Source organism: Oncorhynchus mykiss, chromosome 3 (genome assembly GCF_013265735.2).
Source record: "Oncorhynchus mykiss isolate Arlee chromosome 3, USDA_OmykA_1.1, whole genome shotgun sequence".
Classification (NCBI taxonomy): domain Eukaryota; kingdom Metazoa; phylum Chordata; class Actinopteri; order Salmoniformes; family Salmonidae; genus Oncorhynchus; species Oncorhynchus mykiss.
In genome coordinates this window covers 74098031-74118180 of record NC_048567.1, presented here as the reverse complement: position 1 = coordinate 74118180, position 20150 = coordinate 74098031, and the positions used below count along the sequence as shown (strand labels likewise).

Genomic DNA, 20150 nt, shown 5'->3' with positions numbered 1-20150 from the left:
TTAAAAAAAGATAACAAAATATACATGTCTGCCCCTTAGTATCTATATTAAACTGCTCATGCCATCTCTGCACCATCACTGTCCATATCAGACTTGTTGTCTCTGCCTTGCTCATTGAAACTACAACATCAACATCCCCACTACTAAGTGCTTGTTTAGCCAGTCCATCAACTGCCTCGCTCCCCTCCAACCCCACATGGGCTGGGACCCAAGTAAATCTTATCTGTCTAATCCTGACATGAGTTTGTAGTACCTCATAAAGCAGGTATTGTGTGCTACGTGAGCTAAATAACTGTAGTCATCAACACTGCACATGAATCAGAGCAAATAAGTACTCTGCCAGGCTTGGCAGAGTCCACCACACAGTGCACACTACACACTACACCACACCACTACTAGGTATCACCAGCTAACCCTACACCACACCACTACTACGTATCACCAGCTAACCCTACACCACACCACTACTACGTATCACCAGCTAACCCTACACCACACCACTACTACGTATCACCAGCTAACCCTACACCACACCACTACTAGGTATCACCAGCTAACCCTACACCACACCACTACTAGGTATCACCAGCTAACCCTACACCACACCACTACTACGTATCACCAGCTAACCCTACACCACACCACTACTACGTATCACCAGCTAACCCTACACCACACCACTACTAGGTATCACCAGCTAACCCTACACCACACCACTACTAGGTATCACCAGCTAACCCTACACCACACCACTACTACGTATCACCAGCTAACCCTACACCACACCACTACTACGTATCACCAGCTAACCCTACACCACACCACTACTACGTATCACCAGCTAATCCTACACCACACCACTACTAGGTATCACCAGCTAACCCTACACCACACCACTACTACGTATCACCAGCTAACCCTACACCACACCACTACTAGGTATCACCAGCTAACCCTACACCACACCACTACTACGTATCACCAGCTAACCCTACACCACACCACTACTAGGTATCACCAGCTAACCCTACACCACACCACTACTACGTATCACCAGCTAACCCTACACCACACCACTACTACGTATCACCAGCTAACCCTACACCACACCACTACTACGCACCACCAGTAAACCCTACACCACACCACTACTACGCACCACCAGCTAACCCTACACCACACCACTACTACGTACCACCAGCTAAACCTACACCACACCACTACTACGTACCACCAGCTAACCCTACACCACTACTACGTATCACCAGCTAACCCTACACCACACCACTACTACGCATCACCAGCTAACCCTACACCACACCACTACTACGCACCACCAGCTAACCCTACACCACACCACTACTACATACCACCAGCTAACCCTACACCACTACTACGTACCACCAGCTAACCCTACAACACACCACTACCACGTATCACCAGCTAACCCTACACCACACCACTACCACATATCACCAACTAACCCTACACCACACCACTACCACATATCACCAACTAACCCTACACCACACCACTACTACGTATCACCAGCTAACCCTACACCACACCCCACCACTACTATGTATCACCAGCTAACCCTACACCACACCACTACTACATACCACCAGCTAACCCGACACCACACCACTACTATGTATCACCAGCTAACCCGACACCACACCACTACTACGTATCACCAGCTAACCCTACACCACACCACTACTATGCATCACCAGCTAACCCTACACCACACCACTACTACGTATCACCAGCTAACCCTACATCACACCACTACTACGTATCACCAGCTAACCCTACACCACACCCCACCACTACTATGTATCACCAGCTAACCCTACACCACACCACTACTACGTATCACCAGCTAACCCTACACCACACCACTACTACGCACCACCAGTAAACCCTACACCACACCACTACTACGCACCACCAGCTAACCCTACACCACACCACTACTACGTACCACCAGCTAAACCTACACCACACCACTACTACGTACCACCAGCTAACCCTACACCACTACTACGTATCACCAGCTAACCCTACACCACACCACTACTACGCATCACCAGCTAACCCTACACCACACCACTACTACGCACCACCAGCTAACCCTACACCACACCACTACTACATACCACCAGCTAACCCTACACCACTACTACGTACCACCAGCTAACCCTACAACACACCACTACCACGTATCACCAGCTAACCCTACACCACACCACTACCACATATCACCAACTAACCCTACACCACACCACTACCACATATCACCAACTAACCCTACACCACACCACTACTACGTATCACCAGCTAACCCTACACCACACCCCACCACTACTATGTATCACCAGCTAACCCTACACCACACCACTACTACATACCACCAGCTAACCCGACACCACACCACTACTATGTATCACCAGCTAACCCGACACCACACCACTACTACGTATCACCAGCTAACCCTACACCACACCACTACTATGCATCACCAGCTAACCCTACACCACACCACTACTACGTATCACCAGCTAACCCTACATCACACCACTACTACGTATCACCAGCTAACCCTACACCACACCCCACCACTACTATGTATCACCAGCTAACCCTACACCACACCACTACTACATACCACCAGCTAACCCTACACCACACCACTACTATGTACCACCAGCAAACCCTACACCACACCACTACTACGTATCACCAGCTAACACGACACCACACCACTACTATGTATCACCAGCTAACCCTACACCACACCACTACTATGTATCACCAGCTAACCCTACACCACACCACTACTACATACCACCAGCTAACCCTACACCACACCACTACTACGTACCACCAGCTAACCCTAAACCACACCACTACTACGTATCACCAGCTAACCCTACACCACACCACTACTACGTATCACCAACTAACCCTACACCACACCACTACTACGTATCACCAACTAACCCTACACCATACCACTATTGCATACCACCAACTAACCCTACACCATACCACTATTACATACCACCAACTAACCCTACACCATACCACTATTACATACCACCAACTAACCCTACACCATACCACTATTACATACCACCAACTAACCTTACACCATACCACTATTACATACCACTAACTAACCCTACACCATACCACTATTACATACCACCAACTAACCCTACACCATACCACCAACTAACCCTACACCATACCACTATTACATACCACTAACTAACCCTACACCATACCACTAATACATACCACCAACTAACCCTACACCATACCACTAATACATACCACCAACTACCCCTACACCATACCACTAACTAACACTACACCATACCACTATTGCATACCACCAACTAACCCTACACCATACCACCAACTACCCCTACACCATACCACCAACTACCCCTACACCATACCACTATTACATACCACTAACTAACCCTACACCATACCACTAATACATACCACCAACTACCCCTACACCATACCACCAACTAACCCTACACCATACCACTATTACATACCACTAACTACCCCTACACCATACCACCAACTAGCCCTACACCATACCACCAACTAACCCTACACCATACCACTAATACATACCACCAACTAACCCTACACCATACCACCAACTACCCCTACACCATACCACTAATACATACCACCAACTAACTCTACACCATACCACTAATACATACCACCAACTAACCCTACACCATACCACCAACTAACCCTACACCATACCACTATTACATACCACTAACTAACCCTACACCATACCACTAATACATACCACCAACTAACCCTACACCATACCACTAATACATACCACCAACTACCCCTACACCATACCACCAACTAACCCTACACCATACCACTATTACATACCACTAATACATACCACCAACTAACCCTACACCATACCACTAATACATACCACCAACTAACCCTACACCATACCACTATTACATTCATTGAGTAGACTCTCTCCAGGCAGACACTGATCGATTTTGGTTGTGGCATTTTTGTGGCCTATTGTTTGTGCTTTGGCACCTTTCAACACCCTGCATTATCACATTTATGCATACAAAAACTCACTTACTCAACTGATTACACACACCATTGTTAATTATATTTAGTTTACTTGATTTAATAAATAGATTTTGTTATTCCTTGTCTCCACGTCATCTCCCTTTTGTTACGAACTTCGAGCTGGTTCGTGACAATTTTAACCAAACTAACCCTACACCAACCCACTATATTAACCTAACTAACCCTACACCAACCCACTATATTAACCTAACTAACCCTACACCAACCCACTATATTAACCTAACTAAACCTACACCAACCCACTATATTAACCTAACTAATCCTACACCATACCACTATATTAACCTAACTAACCCTACACCATACCACTATATTAACCTAACTAACCCTACACCAACCCACTATATTAACCTAACTAACCCTACACCAACCCACTATATTAACCTAACTAACCCTACACCATACCACTATATTAACCTAACTAACCCTACACCATACCACTATATTAACCTAACTAACCCTACTCCATACCACTATATTAACCTAACTAACCCTACACCAACCCACTATATTAACCTAACTAACCCTACACCAACCCACTATATTAACCTAACTAAACCTACACCAACCCACTATATTAACCTAACTAATCCTACACCATGGGCGGCAGGGTAGCCTAGTGGTTAGAGCGTTGGACTAGTAACCGGAAGGTTGCGAGTTCAAACCCCCGAGCTGACAAGGTACAAATCTGTCGTTCTGCCCCTGAACAGGCAGTTAACCCACTGTTCCCAGGCCGTCATTGAAAATAAGAATTTGTTCTTAACTGACTTGCCTGGTTAAATAAAGGTAAAATAAAATAAAAAATAAATAAAATAAATACCACTATATTAACCTAACTAACCCTACACCAACCCACTATATTAACCTAACTAACCCTACACCATACCACTATATTAACCTAACTAACCCTACACCAACCACTATATTGACCTAACTAACCCTACACCATACCACTATATTAACCTAACTAACCCTACACCAACCCACTATATTGACCTAACTAACCCTACACCATACCACTATATTAACCTAACTAACCCTACACCAACTCACTATATTAACCTAACTAATCCTACACCATACCACTATATTAACCTAACTAACCCTACACCATACCACTATATTAACCTAACTAACCCTACACCAACCCACTATATTAACCTAACTAACCCTACACCATACCACTATATTAACCTAACTAACCCTACACCAACCACTATATTGACCTAACTAACCCTACACCATACCACTATATTAACCTAACTAACCCTACACCAACCCACTATATTGACCTAACTAACCCTACACCATAACACTATATTAACCTAACTAACCCTACACCAACCCACTATTACATACCACCAACTAACCCTACATGATACCACTATATTAACCTAACTAACCCTACACCAACCCACTATATTAACCTAACTAACCCTACACCAACCCACTATATTAACCTAACTAATCCTACTCCATACCACTATATTAACCTAACTAACCCTACATGATACCACTATATTAACCTAACTAACCCTACACCATACCACTATATTAACCTAACTAACCCTACACCAACCCACTATATTAACCTAACTAACCCTACACCATACCACTATATTAACCTAACTAACCCTACACCAACCCACTATATTAACCTAACTAACCCTACACCAACCCACTATATTAACCTAACTAACCCTACACCATAACACTATATTAACCTAACTAACCCTACACCAACCCACTATATTAACCTAACTAACCCTACACCAACCCACTATATTAACCTAACTAATCCTACTCCATACCACTATATTAACCTAACTAACCCTACATGATACCACTATATTAACCTAACTAACCCTACACCATACCACTATTACATACCACCAACTAACCCTACATGATACCACTATATTAACCTAACTAACCCTACACCAACCCACTATATTAACCTAACTAACCCTACACCAACCCACTATATTAACCTAACTAACCCTACACCAACCCACTATATTAACCTAACTAACCCTACACCATAACACTATATTAACCTAACTAACCCTACACCAACCCACTATATTAACCTAACTAACCCTACACCAACCCACTATATTAACCTAACTAACCCTACACCAACCCACTATATTAACCTAACTAACCCTACACCAACCCACTATATTAACCTAACTAACCCTACACCATACCACTATATTAACCTAACTAACCCTACACCAACCCACTATATTAACCTAACTAACCCTACACCAACCCACTATATTAACCTAACTAACCCTACACCAACCCACTATATTGACCTAACTAACCCTACACCAACCCACTATATTAACCTAACTAACCCTACACCATACCACTATATTAACCTAACTAACCCTACACCAACCCACTATATTAACCTAACTAACCCTACACCATACCACTATATTAACCTAACTAACCCTACACCAACCCACTATATTAACCTAACTAACCCTACACCATACCACTATATTAACCTAACTAACCCTACACCAACCCACTATATTAACCTAACTATATCATGACACAAGGCAAGACCCAGATACAGACACAAGAGGCAGATGGTTGGAGTTTAAGGAATAGGCAAGAGAATGGTCGTGGACAGGCAAAAGGTCAAAACCAGTTCAGAGTCCAGGAGGACAGACAGGCTCGAGGTCAAGGCTGGCAGAATGGTCAGGCAGGCAGGTACAGAGTGCAGAAACAGGCAAGGTCAAAACCAGTTCAGTGTCCAGGAGGAACAGAGTGACAGACAGGCTCGAGGTCAAGGCTGGCAGAATGGTCAGAGTACAGAGTCCAGAAACAGGCAAGGTCAAAACCAGTTCAGTGTCCAGGAGGAACAGAGTGACAGACAGGCTCGAGGTCAAGGCTGGCAGAATGGTCAGAGTACAGAGTCCAGAAACAGGCAAGGTCAAAACCAGTTCAGAGTCCAGGAGGAACAGAGTGACAGACAGGCTCGAGGTCAAGGCTGGCAGAATGGTCAGGCAGGCAGGTACAGAGTGCAGAAACAGGCAAGGTCAAAACCAGTTCAGTGTCCAGGAGGAACAGAGTGACAGACAGGCTCAAGGTCAAGGCTGGCAGAATGGTCAGGCAGGCAGGTACAGAGTGCAGAAACAGGCAAGGTCAAAACCAGTTCAGTGTCCAGGAGGAACAGGGTGACAGACAGGCTCGAGGTCAAGGCTGGCAGAATGGTCAGGCAGGCAGGTACAGAGTGCAGAAACAGGCAAGGTCAAAACCAGTTCAGTGTCCAGGAGGAACAGAGTGACAGACAGGCTCGAGGTCAAGGCTGGCAGAATGGTCAGGCAGGCAGGTACAGAGTGCAGAAACAGGCAAGGTCAAAACCAGTTCAGAGTCCAGGAGGAACAGGGTGACAGACAGGCTCGAGGTCAAGGCTGGCAGAATGGTCAGAGTACAGAGTCCAGAAACAGGCAAGGTCAAAACCGGGAGGACTAGAAAAAGGAGAATAGCAAAGGCAGGCGAATGGGGAAAAACCACTGGTTGACTTGGAAACATACAAGACGAACTAGCACAGAGAGACAGGAAACACAGGGATAAATACACTGGGGAAAACAAGCTACATCTGGAGGGGGTGGAGACAATAACAAGGACAGGTGAAACAGATCAGGGTGTGACAAACTAACCTTAACCCATACCACTATATTAACCTAACTAACCCTACACCAGGCTGACGGCCCAGGACGCTTTTGTTCAACACACCTTGTAACTCTTCTGGTAAAACTTTGTACACCCAAGTACATCTCTGCAGCTGCCACCACAACATCTATTTTCTGTGATTTACTTTCCATTTCTGTGGAACAGTTGACAACCATGGTAATGAATGCTAATAAGCCAACCTTGCTGAAACACAAATTCGTATCACTCTGTATTGGCCTAGGCCTACTGCTCACCCTCTACCCATCATCCTCTGCTCTCTTCACTGCCTCAGCATACAACACCTTCTATTTTACTCTGACCCTGGCAACCTTAACCTGTCTCTCTCTCACCGGGCAACATGGGTACCCCCACAATTGACACACACAGGGTTTTCCACCTTTGTCCCATGCCCTTCTGCACACTTCCCACATCTGGGAATCTCAGAAAATAATCGCAAGTCCACTTCGATCTACATTCACCAATTTAACAATGAGACTACATATGGGTCACTCAAAAGGCAGGCCTTCACTTTCTCCACTCCCACTGAGCCAGAATCATCCTTTGCATGACCATTGGGGCGAGGTCTTTACCACATCTGCACCCTCACCTTCGTCAGGTTTCTGAGCCATCCGCTGTATTGTTTGCGCAATACACACTGATGGCCTTTCTCCAATACCCAATGGTATTCCTTTGGTATTCTGTTCCTTAGCTCAATTTACTAGTCTGGCTATCTCTGGCCTCTCCATGCTTGCAAAACGTGGGCTATTCAGCATCTGAGCGTAGCATCCATAAGGGTTCCGGTTTCTGGAAGTGACATCAGCCAGTCCCGCCAACCCGCAACCTTTTGCGTGGAAATATAAGTCTACCGTATCTGCTTTTTGCTCAGGTGAAGTGCGTATCGTAGTTAAGTAAATAATATAATTGCAAAAAATATAAGGTAGTAAACATTTATTAAGATAGGAAATAAGGAAAGGAAGCAAGACCTTGTGCCACGTTGGCTGTATCTCAATCTTATACGATACCTCAGTGAACTCAATCAATAGCCTGAAAGGGCTCCTTTCCTTGTATCCTTCATCTGCAGTTCAATACTGATCTGTAAGTGTTTGACAGGTTTAATCGTACCTTTAGTGGGTTCCCCCATAGTACCCTTACAGATCAGTACAGATACGGAGAGGAGGAAAAAAGGCAAGAGCCTATGTAGCTTACATGGTCAAATGCGCTCTGCAGACCTCTCTCTCTGCCTCTTCATTGCGATCTCTCTTTGCTTCTCCCCTATTCCTTCCAGTTCCTACCTACCTTCTATCTAGCTCAGTGATGAAGGAAAGGATCAAGGAAGCCATTTACAGTACTGAGACACAGCTCTGCCAGTGAGCCTGCCCAGTAGGCCACAATCCCAGTCGTTTGGCCAAGGTGGAGCATATATGGGAGAGATCAGGTGAATCAGAGGTAATTGGCTATATGGCAGAGCTTGGCTGTGGAAGATTTATGTAATAGCAAGCCACAGGGAGGAAGAGAAGTAGCGGGAGTTGGAAAGAAGGAATTCTTGACGTGTATCTTTGCTCAGTTGTTGCATGCATCAACCAATGGTTGCGTGCCACGCCATCGACTCTGCAGTCAGGCACCAGATTGCTATAACACATGATGTGGTTAGCTGACACGTCAAGTACCTATCCAGGTGTTGTAAGATCTGGCATGCGTCAGCAATGTCTGAGCAGAGGAACACAATGCTAGACACACTATAAGGCCTCATAGTGAGTGAGACATCACTGAACCTGACATTCCTGGATGCACCCTGCTCTGTGTGACCACTGTGTGTGTGTGTGGGAGTGGGGGGGGAGAATATGATTTTGAATGGGACTGAATTTTGACTCCCCACAGGCTTAGTTGTACAAGACAGTGGGTGTAGGGGAGCTTTTATAAAACACAAATGGATGTCTGCTAACGATTTGCTGTCATCTGCTGGACAATCAGATTTACAGCAGAAAAAAATCACGTGCCTACTGTTCCCGTCAGACCCATGGTCTATTTCACCGGAAGAAATCGTCTAGCTCAACCTTACACTTCCTCTTTCCGTCATCGGGGTTTAGGTAGGAGAATGTTGATTTTATTCTCTTCACCGAATCCGAGTTGAATCTTGTATAATATACTATCATCCACTCGAAAAAAACCGTAGAAAACGTATAATAGACACTGCTAACTATAGTCGTATCATTGAAGCGACAAAATTAGATTTTTAATGCGTTTTAAATCTTAGATGATTGTGGTGTGAATATGGGTGCGCAGTGACATGGGCTCCTTCGTCTTGGTGAAGCGGTAATCACTAGCTGCCGGTAACCCGGTTGTTATACCCGGTTGTTATTTGTTCAGACGTTCCGTATGTCCACGAGCGTAGAGCCATCGCTGTATATATTTTAGTATTTTTTTTTAAATCTATTTATTTTCATGGTTAGTTTCTAGTTGCATAGTGTAGTGAGTCGACACTGAACATTAATGGGTAACGTTAAGCTAGCTAGCGTTGGCATGCTAAGACAATCCGCATGTCGGCTACCTAACGTAAATTGGCTGACAGCTTTACAACTACATGCAAGTATTGTCCATTAACATGAATTTGTTAGTTAACAATTCCGCCTTAATGCAGGGAAGGATCCTTACTTGATATCATGGTTGGTTAGGCAGCTAGCTAGGTAACGTTGGGTATATAGATAAACGTCAGCTGCCAATGGCAGGTATATTTAGCGAAATTGTGTGTTACACATGCATTTATGAACGTAGCCCTCCACCTTTTACACCGCTGCTACTCTTATCTATGTATAGTCCCTTTAACTCTACTTACATGTACATATTACCTCGACTAACCGGCCCCCTCACATTTACTCTACCGGTACCCCCTGTATCACTATTGTTAATTTACTACTGTTTTTTAATTACTCTATTTGATTAATTATTCGTATTTTTTGAAACTGCATTGTTGGTTAGAGGCTTGTAAGTAAGTGTTTCACTGTAAGCTCTACACCAGGGCCTAATAAGATTTTATTTAATTTAGTCGGGGTCTGTCTCTTGAACTCCGTAAACTTTGATCCGGGCTGTAACTGAATTCTCAAATTTTGTTTCCAGTCACAATGGGCCGTGTTATCAGGGGACAGAGAAAAGGTGCTGGCTCTGTGTTCAAAGCCCACGTGAAGCACAGAAAAGGTGCTGCTAAACTCCGACACATTGACTTTGCTGAACGTCATGGTTACATCAAGGGAATTGTGAAGGTAATGCTCTCACAATAGCATTTTTTTATGCTGCTGAAATATACCGTTTTTTACAACTTTTTAAACAAAACTTTTTAAAACAATCTGCTTTGGACCTGACTTGACCGTTGTCTCCCTCAGGATATCATCCATGACCCAGGCCGTGGTGCTCCCCTGGCCAAGGTGGCTTTCCGTGACCCCTACCGATTCAAGAAGAGGACGGAGCTGTTTATTGCTGCAGAGGGCATCCACACCGGCCAGTTCATCTACTGTGGCAAGAAAGGTGAGGAATGGAACTGGACATGGGGTTGATTACCTGTAGTCTGCTTAGTTTGTCACCTCATCTAGGCTATTTTTTAGAACTATCTAGAATACCTTAACAATACCCCGGTTAGCTGAACATCAGTAATGTCCTGCCCTTGGGCACCTTAACCCCCGAACATCAATGTCCAAGCCCCCTCAGAAATCTAATTGGCCTTACAATTTAAAACTTTGTTTTTTTGGATGGGCTGCATCTCAATCGACCGCATGTGCCAATGATGGCATTTTGCATCTGCACTTGGAGATGGCAGTGCTACAGCAGTGTTTGTCAGAACATGAGATCTTGAAAACATCTGTAGCATCTTAATGGTTTGGCCACTACGACCCCCACAAGCGTCACGGGACCTGTCTGAAGTTGGTATTGCCTATTTGCCAACTATTGTCTGTAGCGTCCCGACGGTTTAGGCTACATATTAATATGACCCCTCTAAAGTTAATCACAAATGTATGTTATGCTCTAGGACTGTCACATCTTGTCTGAAGGTAGCCTGGTACCAGTTTAGAGCCTAAAATAAAAATGTCCTGATCTTATTTCTATAGGAGAGAAACATTTTTTTCATTGTAAATAGGTTAATTGTAGTAAGGCCAAATTGAATGTTTAAACAAATCATTTGCAAACATAAAAAAAAAACAACTTTTGTCTTAATATTCAACATTTATTGCTGAATGACTATCTTATAACAATTCTCTCTCAGCTCAACTGAACATCGGTAATGTCTTGCCCGTGGGCACCATGCCTGAGGGAACCATCATCTGCTGTCTGGAGGAGAAGCCTGGTGACAGGGGCAAGCTGGCCAGGGCGTCTGGGAACTACGCCACGGTCATCTCCCACAACCCAGACACCAAGAAGTCCAGGGTCAAGCTGCCCTCTGGCTCAAAGAAGGTCATCGCCTCCGCAAACAGAGCCGTTGTTGGTAAGAAAGTGAGATTGTTTTGCTTTGCGTATATTGGTTAGCTGGATGCATTTTGTACAGTATATCAGCATACTTAGGCTCATTCTGGTACATCCAGAATAAACGTGTTGGTCTCAGAGTGCAGTGAATTCTACTAGAAAAGCTGGAATGAGTAGGTCATCCTGGCATTTAAAGTATACTTAATTTTCATGTCAAACTTTCTTCGCTACCCAAAATGCCTTTTTAGAAAAGTACAGATATTCGGACACTGCCACTTGCTCATAAGGGTCCAATTAACCCCCATCTTGATGAAATCTGCTGCACTGTGCACATGTATTTTGATAGACGTGATTAGACAGGAAAACCAAAAAGCATTTACTGCCATTCAGAATATGGGTCCTTCCAGTTGTGACATGGCTGGTTAGGTAATCCTGTGCTCCTGTCCACCAGAGTAATAGTTCTCTCCTCTCGTCATCAGGTGTGGTTGCTGGAGGTGGACGTATTGACAAGCCCATCCTGAAGGCCGGTCGTGCCTACCACAAGTACAAGGCCAAGAGGAACTCATGGCCACGTGTCCGTGGTGTGGCCATGAACGTAAGTGGACATTTCTTCTGCATATGTTTATGGAAAACTTAAGGTTAGATTTGGATCTTGAAGTTCTACATCAAGCAGTCTTCCAGAGATGGTGTCTTTCTCTGCACCTGATGTACCTCAGGTTTGTAGATGGCCCTACTAGGCTTGGGTGGTATCCAGGTTGTCATACCGACCTTGTGCAATCCTGATTATTGAATACTGCCTCTGTAATCTGAAGGTTTGTAATGCTAAGGAGCAGATTGACAAACAGCCAACACTACAGTTAACTGCATGTACAAAAACAGCCATGCTCTTGATCTAGGTAATTCTCACCACATAGCTAGATAACTAGCTACTAAATGAGCAAACCCAATGTACAACTGCAGAGCGTTTAGCACCGACGTTAACTTAAAACGGCATTTGCCACACCTGGTTTGGTAAAAAGTTGAGTGAGGCTTGTGATTTACCATGGCTAAGCCCCAACTACTTTTTAAATGCTGTTTTACATTTTTCATATTGGGGCGTAGGATTCATTATTAGAACATCGTTGCTGACTTTCTTCCCTTTTCCCCCCCTCTAGCCTGTTGAGCATCCCTTCGGTGGTGGTAACCACCAGCATATTGGAAAACCCTCAACTATCAGGAGGGACGCACCTGCTGGTCGCAAGGTCGGTCTCATTGCTGCCCGTCGTACAGGCAGACTGCGTGGAACAAAGACCGTCTCGGAGAAGGAGAATTAGATGTCTTGACAATAAAATATGTTCCAATGAAGCTAACCTGTGTTGACTCATTTGTTAGGTTAGTGCTCCAGTGGAGTTGGAACCTAGAGGACTTGGGTTGGAGCAGACTGCATATTTCAGTGTTGTGCTTCTTTTTTTTTTTTTACATTAAGTTGGGCCTCATCACCTGAACAATTTGGCTGGTTACATGTTATTGTATGGCCAGAAGGGGAGCCTGAATATGCAAACCTACAGTTAAATGGGAATCACGGAAATATACTAGCGACCTACTGCAAAGCATGGAATCAGGATGATCATTTGCCTTCAAGCAGTAGCCTACATGAGAATCCAGAAAGTAAATGTACATAGACATTTTTACCAAGTCGGTTACATGAATACAATATTCCATGTTCTTTATTTGCTAAGGGCGCAATGCTTCTATATTTCTGTGCACAAAAAAAACCTAATTGAAAGTTCATTGCGACTGTAGCTCCAGAATTCAACGACACACCATGGCAAAAACGGTGCCGAACTCGATACCTTTAAAAATAAGACAAGGACAAATGTTTATAAATCAAATTCTATTCTTTGTGTGAAATACAAAATAAATTCTATAAAATAAGAGCAAAGTATTATGGTGGGCAGAATATTTGGTATTTTAGACAAATCCCCAAAATACACACATTCAAGTTAGCAATTAAATAGTTTTACTGATGTATACCTTTTAAATCCTAAAGAATTACTTAGCCCATGTTGCAACACGACTAATCAGCCGATACGGTGTGCCCCTTCTCCAAGGAGAGAAGTCTGACGCTGCGGCCCCAGAGTGGACCAGCCTGGTGAGCCCCGGCGTTTGACTAGTCTCTACCAAAGAGACGGCAGAGAAATCAGGTTTCATACATGGTGTTTTTCTTTCTCAAAATTCCTATAGATGAATACTAAGCACCCTATCCCACCAAAAATGGACCGGCGAATGTTTAGTTGGATTACAATAATGTGCAATTGAAAAACCACTTTCTGTTGGTTCAAAATACCACCCTCAATGTACAAGGGGAAGATGAGAAAATAAAAGCCTTAAGGAATTGTCCTCTAGCTGAAGGACAGATGTTATCACATATCTTCCCTTGAGCTATGCTATTCGGGTGAGAAGCCATGCTAAACATTACAGCATATTAACTAGAACTTCCGAAAAGATCTGAATTACCAAAAAAAATAAAAAGGCAACGAGTTCCAGAACAATGTTGCATCACCATTTTTTTCACATCAACCAAAACACCGTAAAAGTTAACCCAACCATTCCATGTCTCACTAAAACCAACCCCAGCTCGTCAGTTGATTTGGCATCGGTCAAGAGGTTGCCAAGGAGCTTACTAATAATAACAATGTGTCCTCCTAAAGGTGAATGACCGGTAACCGTCCGATGGCAGACTGAATATCACTGCTGAGGGTGATAAAACAAAAATACGTTTTTTCTCTTAAGTGTTGCTTTTTTTTGTTATTTTTGTTTCGCGCAAGATCTCTCTCCGAACAGCAAACCTGACGGGGGGGGGTCATTTTAACAGTCAAAACAAACACACTATGTACACCTTTTCGTCATGTTGACAAGTGTGTCAGCATTGTCAAGCCTGGGTATTCTATGTTCATTACAACACAATCCCCTCTGCAGTCGACAGCCCCAGGCTCCAGTATGCAGAACCCAGGGGAGCGCCCCCCCCCCCCCCCCATGGCAGGCAGCACAGTAGCATGAGAGAATTGAGGGGGCCTGGAGAGGAGCTGTGAAGCCTGGCCCTGCCCTGGAGACCCCAAAGAGAGAGAGAGTCCCGATCAGGAGCTTGGTCAGTCACCTGGAGGGGAGAGGAAAGAGAGCAGGAGGCTGGAGGTACAGCAGAGGGGAGTGCTGGTGTTACTCCTTAGGCGAGGTAGGGGCCGTGGAGGTGGAGGGGACCTCCTCAGTGCTCTCCCAGTTCTCTTGTGCTCTTGGGCCGGGCTCAGGGCCTGGGGTAGAAGGGGCAGGGCCAGGGTGCTGGGGGTTGTTCATGAGCTGGGCAGCGGGGCCTGTGTATGGCTGTCCGTGGTTGTTCTGCGGGGGAATGAGAAAACAAAAATCAGGTTTAGTGGAACTACTGATGTGCGATGGAACTTCTGACAAAATGTTGTTTAGAAGCCTCCGTTTACAGGGATAGTAAACAGTCACAGTATAGTGCCTGTATACCTGCTGAAACTGTGTGGTCGTCCCAGGAGATGAGTGTGGGTAGAGGGAGGTGTCCTCTGGAGGGGAGGTGTCCTGATCTTCAGAGGCTTCCTGGTCATCGGGCTCCTGGGAAATGAAGTCCAAGATTAGCACCATTTTCATTCCCAATGCATTTTTCCCCACCTAACATTCATACACAACTCAAACCTACTGGCCTAATAGCATACCAATGTCTCTTAATATGAACATTAGCCTATTTTAACTGAATGAGATGGAAGAGAGTGACACGCTGTGTAGGAGTGTGACGGCCTTGGATGTTGTAATATCAACTGAGGGAGGGTTAAATATAAAATAGACTATTATGTGAGTGGGTATTATTCTCCACAGCATGGTGGGGGACATGCTCTACTGAGATCATGTTTCCATATACAATACATGACCAAAAGTATGGACAATGGACACCTGCTCGTCAAACGTCTCATTCCAAAATCACGGGCATTAATATGGAGTTGGTCCCCCCTTTGCTGCTAGAACAGCCTCCACTCTCAGGGAAGAGCATTAGTGAGGTCGGGTACTGATGTTGGGCGATTAGGCCCGCAGCCAGCGTTCCAATTCATCCCAAAGGTGTTCGATGAGGTTGAGGTCAGGGCTCTGTGAAAACCAGTCAATTTCTTCCACATTGAAAAACAATTTCTGTATGGACCTGGCTTTGTGCACGGGATCATGCTGAAACAGAAAAAGGCCTTCCCCAAACTGTTGGAAGTGCAGAATCATCTAGGATGTCATTGTACGCTGTAGTGTTCAAATCACATTTTATGTCACATACACACGGTTTGCAGATGTTAATGCGAGTGTAGTGAAATGCTTGTGCTTCTAGTTCCGACAATGCATTAATAACCAACGAGTACTCTAACCTGACAATTTCACAACTACCTTATACACACAAGTGTAAAGGGATAAAGAATATGTACATAAATATATATGAATGAGTGATGGTACAGAACGGCATAGGCAAGATGCAGTAGATGGTATAGAGTACAGTATATACATATGAGATGAGTAATGTAGGGTATGTAAACATTTATATAAAGTGGCATTGTTTAAAGTGGCTAGTGATACATGTATTACATAAAGATGTCAAGATGCAGTAGATGGTATAGAGTACAGTGTATATACATATGAGATCAGTATTGTAGGGTATGTAGATATTATATTAAGTGGCATTGTTTAAAGTGGCCAGTGATACATTTTTTACATCAATTTTTCCAATATTAAAGTGGCTGGAGTTGAGTCAGTATGTTGGCAGCAGCCACTCAATGTTAGTGGTGGCTGTTTAACAGTCTATTGGCCTTGAGATAGAAGCTGTTTTTCAGTCTCTTGGTCCCTACTTTGATGCACCTGTACTGACCTCGCCTTCTGGATGATAGCGGGGTGATTGTTGTCCTTGATGATCTTTATGGCCTTCCTGTGACATCGGGTGGTGTAGGTGTCCTGGAGGGCAGGTAGTTTTGCCTCCGGTGATGCGTTATGCCGACCTCACTACCCTCTGGAGAGCCTTACGGTTGTGGGCGGAGCAGTTGCCGTACCAGGCGGTGATACAGCCCGACAGGATGCTCTCGATCGTGCATCTGTAGAAGTTTGTGAGTGCTTTTGATGACAAGCTGGATTTCTTCAGCCTCCTGTGCTGCTGCGCCTTCTTCACGATGCTGTCTGTGTGGGTGGACCAATTCAGTTTGTCCGTGATGTGTACGCAGAGGAACTTAAAACTTACTACCCTCTCCACTACTGTCCCGTCGATGTGGATAGGGGGGTGCTCCCTCTGCTGTTTCCTGACGTCCACGATCATCTCCTTTGTTTTGTTGACGTTGAGTGTGAGGTTATTTTCCTGACACCCCACTCCCGAGGGCCCTCACCTCCTCCCTGTAGGCCGTCTCGTCGTTGTTGGTAATCAAGCCTACCACTGTAGTGTTGTCTGCAAACTTGATGATTGAGTTGGAGGCGTGCATGGCCACGCAGTCGTGGGTGAACAGGGAGTACAGGAGAGGACTCAGACCGCACCCTTGTGGGGCCCCAGTGTTGAGGATCAGCGGGGTGGAGATGTTGTTACCTACCCTCACCACCTGGGGGCGGCCCGTCAGGAAGTCCAGTACCCAGTTGCACAGGGTGGGGTTTGGACGAGTTTGGAGGGTACTATGGTGTTAAATGCTGAGCTGTAGTTGATGTACATCATTCTCATATAGGTATTCCTCTTGTCCAGATGGGTTAGGGCAGTGTGGTTGCGATTGCGTCGTGTTGAGTTTCCTTCACTGGAACTCAGGATCCCAAACCATGAAAAACATCAGACCATTATTCCTCCTCCACCAAACTTTACAGTAGGCACCAGCCATTTGGGCAGGTAGTGTTAGTTTGGCATCCGTCAAAACTAGATGGTGAAGAGTGATTCATCACTCCAGAGAACGCGTTTCCACTACTCCAGCCAACGCTTAAGCCAATGGCGGCGAGCTTTACACCACTCCAGCCGACGCTTGGCATTGCGCATGGTGATCTTAGGCTTGTGTGCAGCTGCTCGGCCACGGAAACCCATTTCATGAAGCTCCAGATGAACAGTTCTTGTGCCGATGTTGCTTCCAGAGGCAGTTTGGAACTTGGTAGTCAGTGTTGAAACCGAGGACAGACGCTTTTTACGCACTTTAGCACTCGGCAGTCCCGTTCAGTGAGCTTGTGTGGCCTACCACTTCGCGGCTGAGCCGTTATTGCTCCTAGACGTTTCCACTTCACAATAACAGCCTTTACAAATTAACATGGGCAGCTCTAGCAGGGCAGAAATTTGACGAACTGACTTGTTGGAAAGGTGCCATCCTATGTCGTTGAAAGTCACTGAGCTCTTCAGTAAGACCATTCTTTGGCCAATAATTGTCTATAGAGGTTGCATGGCTGTTTGTTCGATTGTATACACCTGTCAGCAACGAGTGTGGCTGAAATAGCCAATTCCACTATTTTAAAGGGGTGTCCACATACTTTTGTGTATATAGTGTAACATCTAAGGGACGGGGCCATATACTTTCTTATAAGGTTGATATGGGATAATTTGCTGGGGCATATACGTTCTTATAAGGTTGATATGGGATAATTTGCTGGGGCTAATACTAGATGGAAATGCAGTTTTTATCCAGTTCAGAGAAAAACAGAGGGATTTCTACTTTGTGTGTTCAATCCATGATGGTTATGCCAACGTTACCTTTTTAGACTGGCATCTTTGTGCTGGGACAACTGGCCGTGTATCTGTATGAGTCGGTCTGCTCATAAAGACAGAGACTGACAACATCTAGAACACATTACAACATGTGACCAGACCAACTAGAAGACAGCTTGTTGTGTTATTCTAAGTGGAGGAGATAGTGCTGTGTTATCATGAATCTATCGTAAACCTACAATAACCTGTGGGTAAAGTAGGTGCTGCCTATTGTCAAATAACGTAGTGGTCCTAAGACATCTAGCTGTTCTTTCTCTCCAGATATAGAATTGGTTTTACGGGTAGTTACAATTATAATTATTCAAGGTGATGTTTCCGATTAAAACGATCAATAACAAGACGTGACCTCGTCCTGTTGACTAGAAATATATTATGAACACATGCGATTTAAATGGCTGACCTAGTCTCAACACACCAGTAAGTACACTACACATAACACTAGCACTTCATCATCAGATCAGTTCTGTCACCATAGTTTGTTTGCTTTAGGGGGGTGGAACAAACAGTTTTGATTGGATAAACAGGGTTAGGTTAAGGACCAACTGAACTAAAGGGAAGCCAGGAAGTCAGTGCTGCTTTAGGTAACCAATGGGACACGGCTACTGGAAAGAGGAAATGTTTGCGGTATGCGGTTCAGTTGGAATTTTGGTGGGGTTAATGGTGCAACGTTAATATTGACATGTTGGATTTTGGTGGGGTTGACTATATTATGGAACATCAAAGGGATCTTAAATTGTCTATACTAGAATCCCCTCAGCTCTATATCTGCTGCCAAGTAGGAACCTGGAGTTGGCTGCTTTGTCAGTCACTGAATAAAGAGAAAGGATGAGTCTTCAGCGGGCTATATTCCCAAAGACCATGACGAGTAAAACATTTGCGCCAATCACCAACTGTCATCACAAAATCACTTTAGGGAGCAGAACGGGAGCAGAACGCAAACAGCCGAGCGGACATATGACCATCCTGTCACTGCTATCTGTTATTGTCCAGCTCCTATGCTCCAGACTGACTGTCTGTGTGTTGGTTCTACTGCCCAGGCTATTCTCCCTGTGTCAATGTGCTAGTGAACAGACACCACTAACATCGCCCTGTATGGAACACC

General features: G+C 44.7%; 2 protein-coding genes across 6 annotated transcripts in view; one reads left to right on the top strand and one right to left on the bottom strand.

Annotated features, from left to right (window-relative positions):
- The first annotated feature begins 10940 nt into the window (after positions 1-10940).
- Positions 10941-13661, top strand: LOC100136284 (60S ribosomal protein L8). The gene is made up of 5 exons (XM_021597965.2): positions 10941-11120; positions 11241-11382; positions 12116-12334; positions 12792-12907; positions 13467-13661. The coding sequence occupies exons 1-5, from the start codon at positions 10983-10985 to the stop codon at positions 13623-13625; spliced, it is 774 nt and encodes a 257-aa protein (XP_021453640.1). The 5' UTR covers positions 10941-10982; the 3' UTR covers positions 13626-13661.
- A 509-nt stretch (positions 13662-14170) lies between these two features.
- LOC110504735 (probable ubiquitin carboxyl-terminal hydrolase FAF-X) overlaps positions 14171-20150 on the bottom strand; it is a 72817-nt gene continuing 66837 nt past the window's right edge. For 4 of the 5 annotated variants that reach the window (XM_036975173.1, XM_036975175.1, XM_036975174.1 and 1 more), the window contains 2 exons: positions 15817-15921; positions 14171-15684 (listed from right to left, as the gene is read on the bottom strand). In XM_036975173.1, the coding sequence (XP_036831068.1) occupies positions 15508-15684; positions 15817-15921 (282 nt within the window). In that variant the 3' untranslated portion in view covers positions 14171-15507. Of the gene's footprint in view, positions 15685-15816; positions 15922-18101; position 20150 lie in introns of those variants that run through there. The other variant, XM_036975177.1, reaches the window with a different exon arrangement.

What these genes read in the sequence shown, in the direction of transcription:
- LOC100136284 (XM_021597965.2), top strand. Translation starts at nt 10,983, where the DNA reads ATGGGCCGTGTTATCAGGGGACAGAGAAAAGGTGCTGGCTCTGTGTTC. An exon ending in ACATCAAGGGAATTGTGAAG is followed by an intron (nt 11,121 to 11,240) that starts GTAATGCTCTCA and finishes TGTCTCCCTCAG; the next exon opens with GATATCATCCATGACCCAGG. An exon ending in TCCGTGGTGTGGCCATGAAC is followed by an intron (nt 12,908 to 13,466) that starts GTAAGTGGACAT and finishes CCCCCCCTCTAG; the next exon opens with CCTGTTGAGCATCCCTTCGG.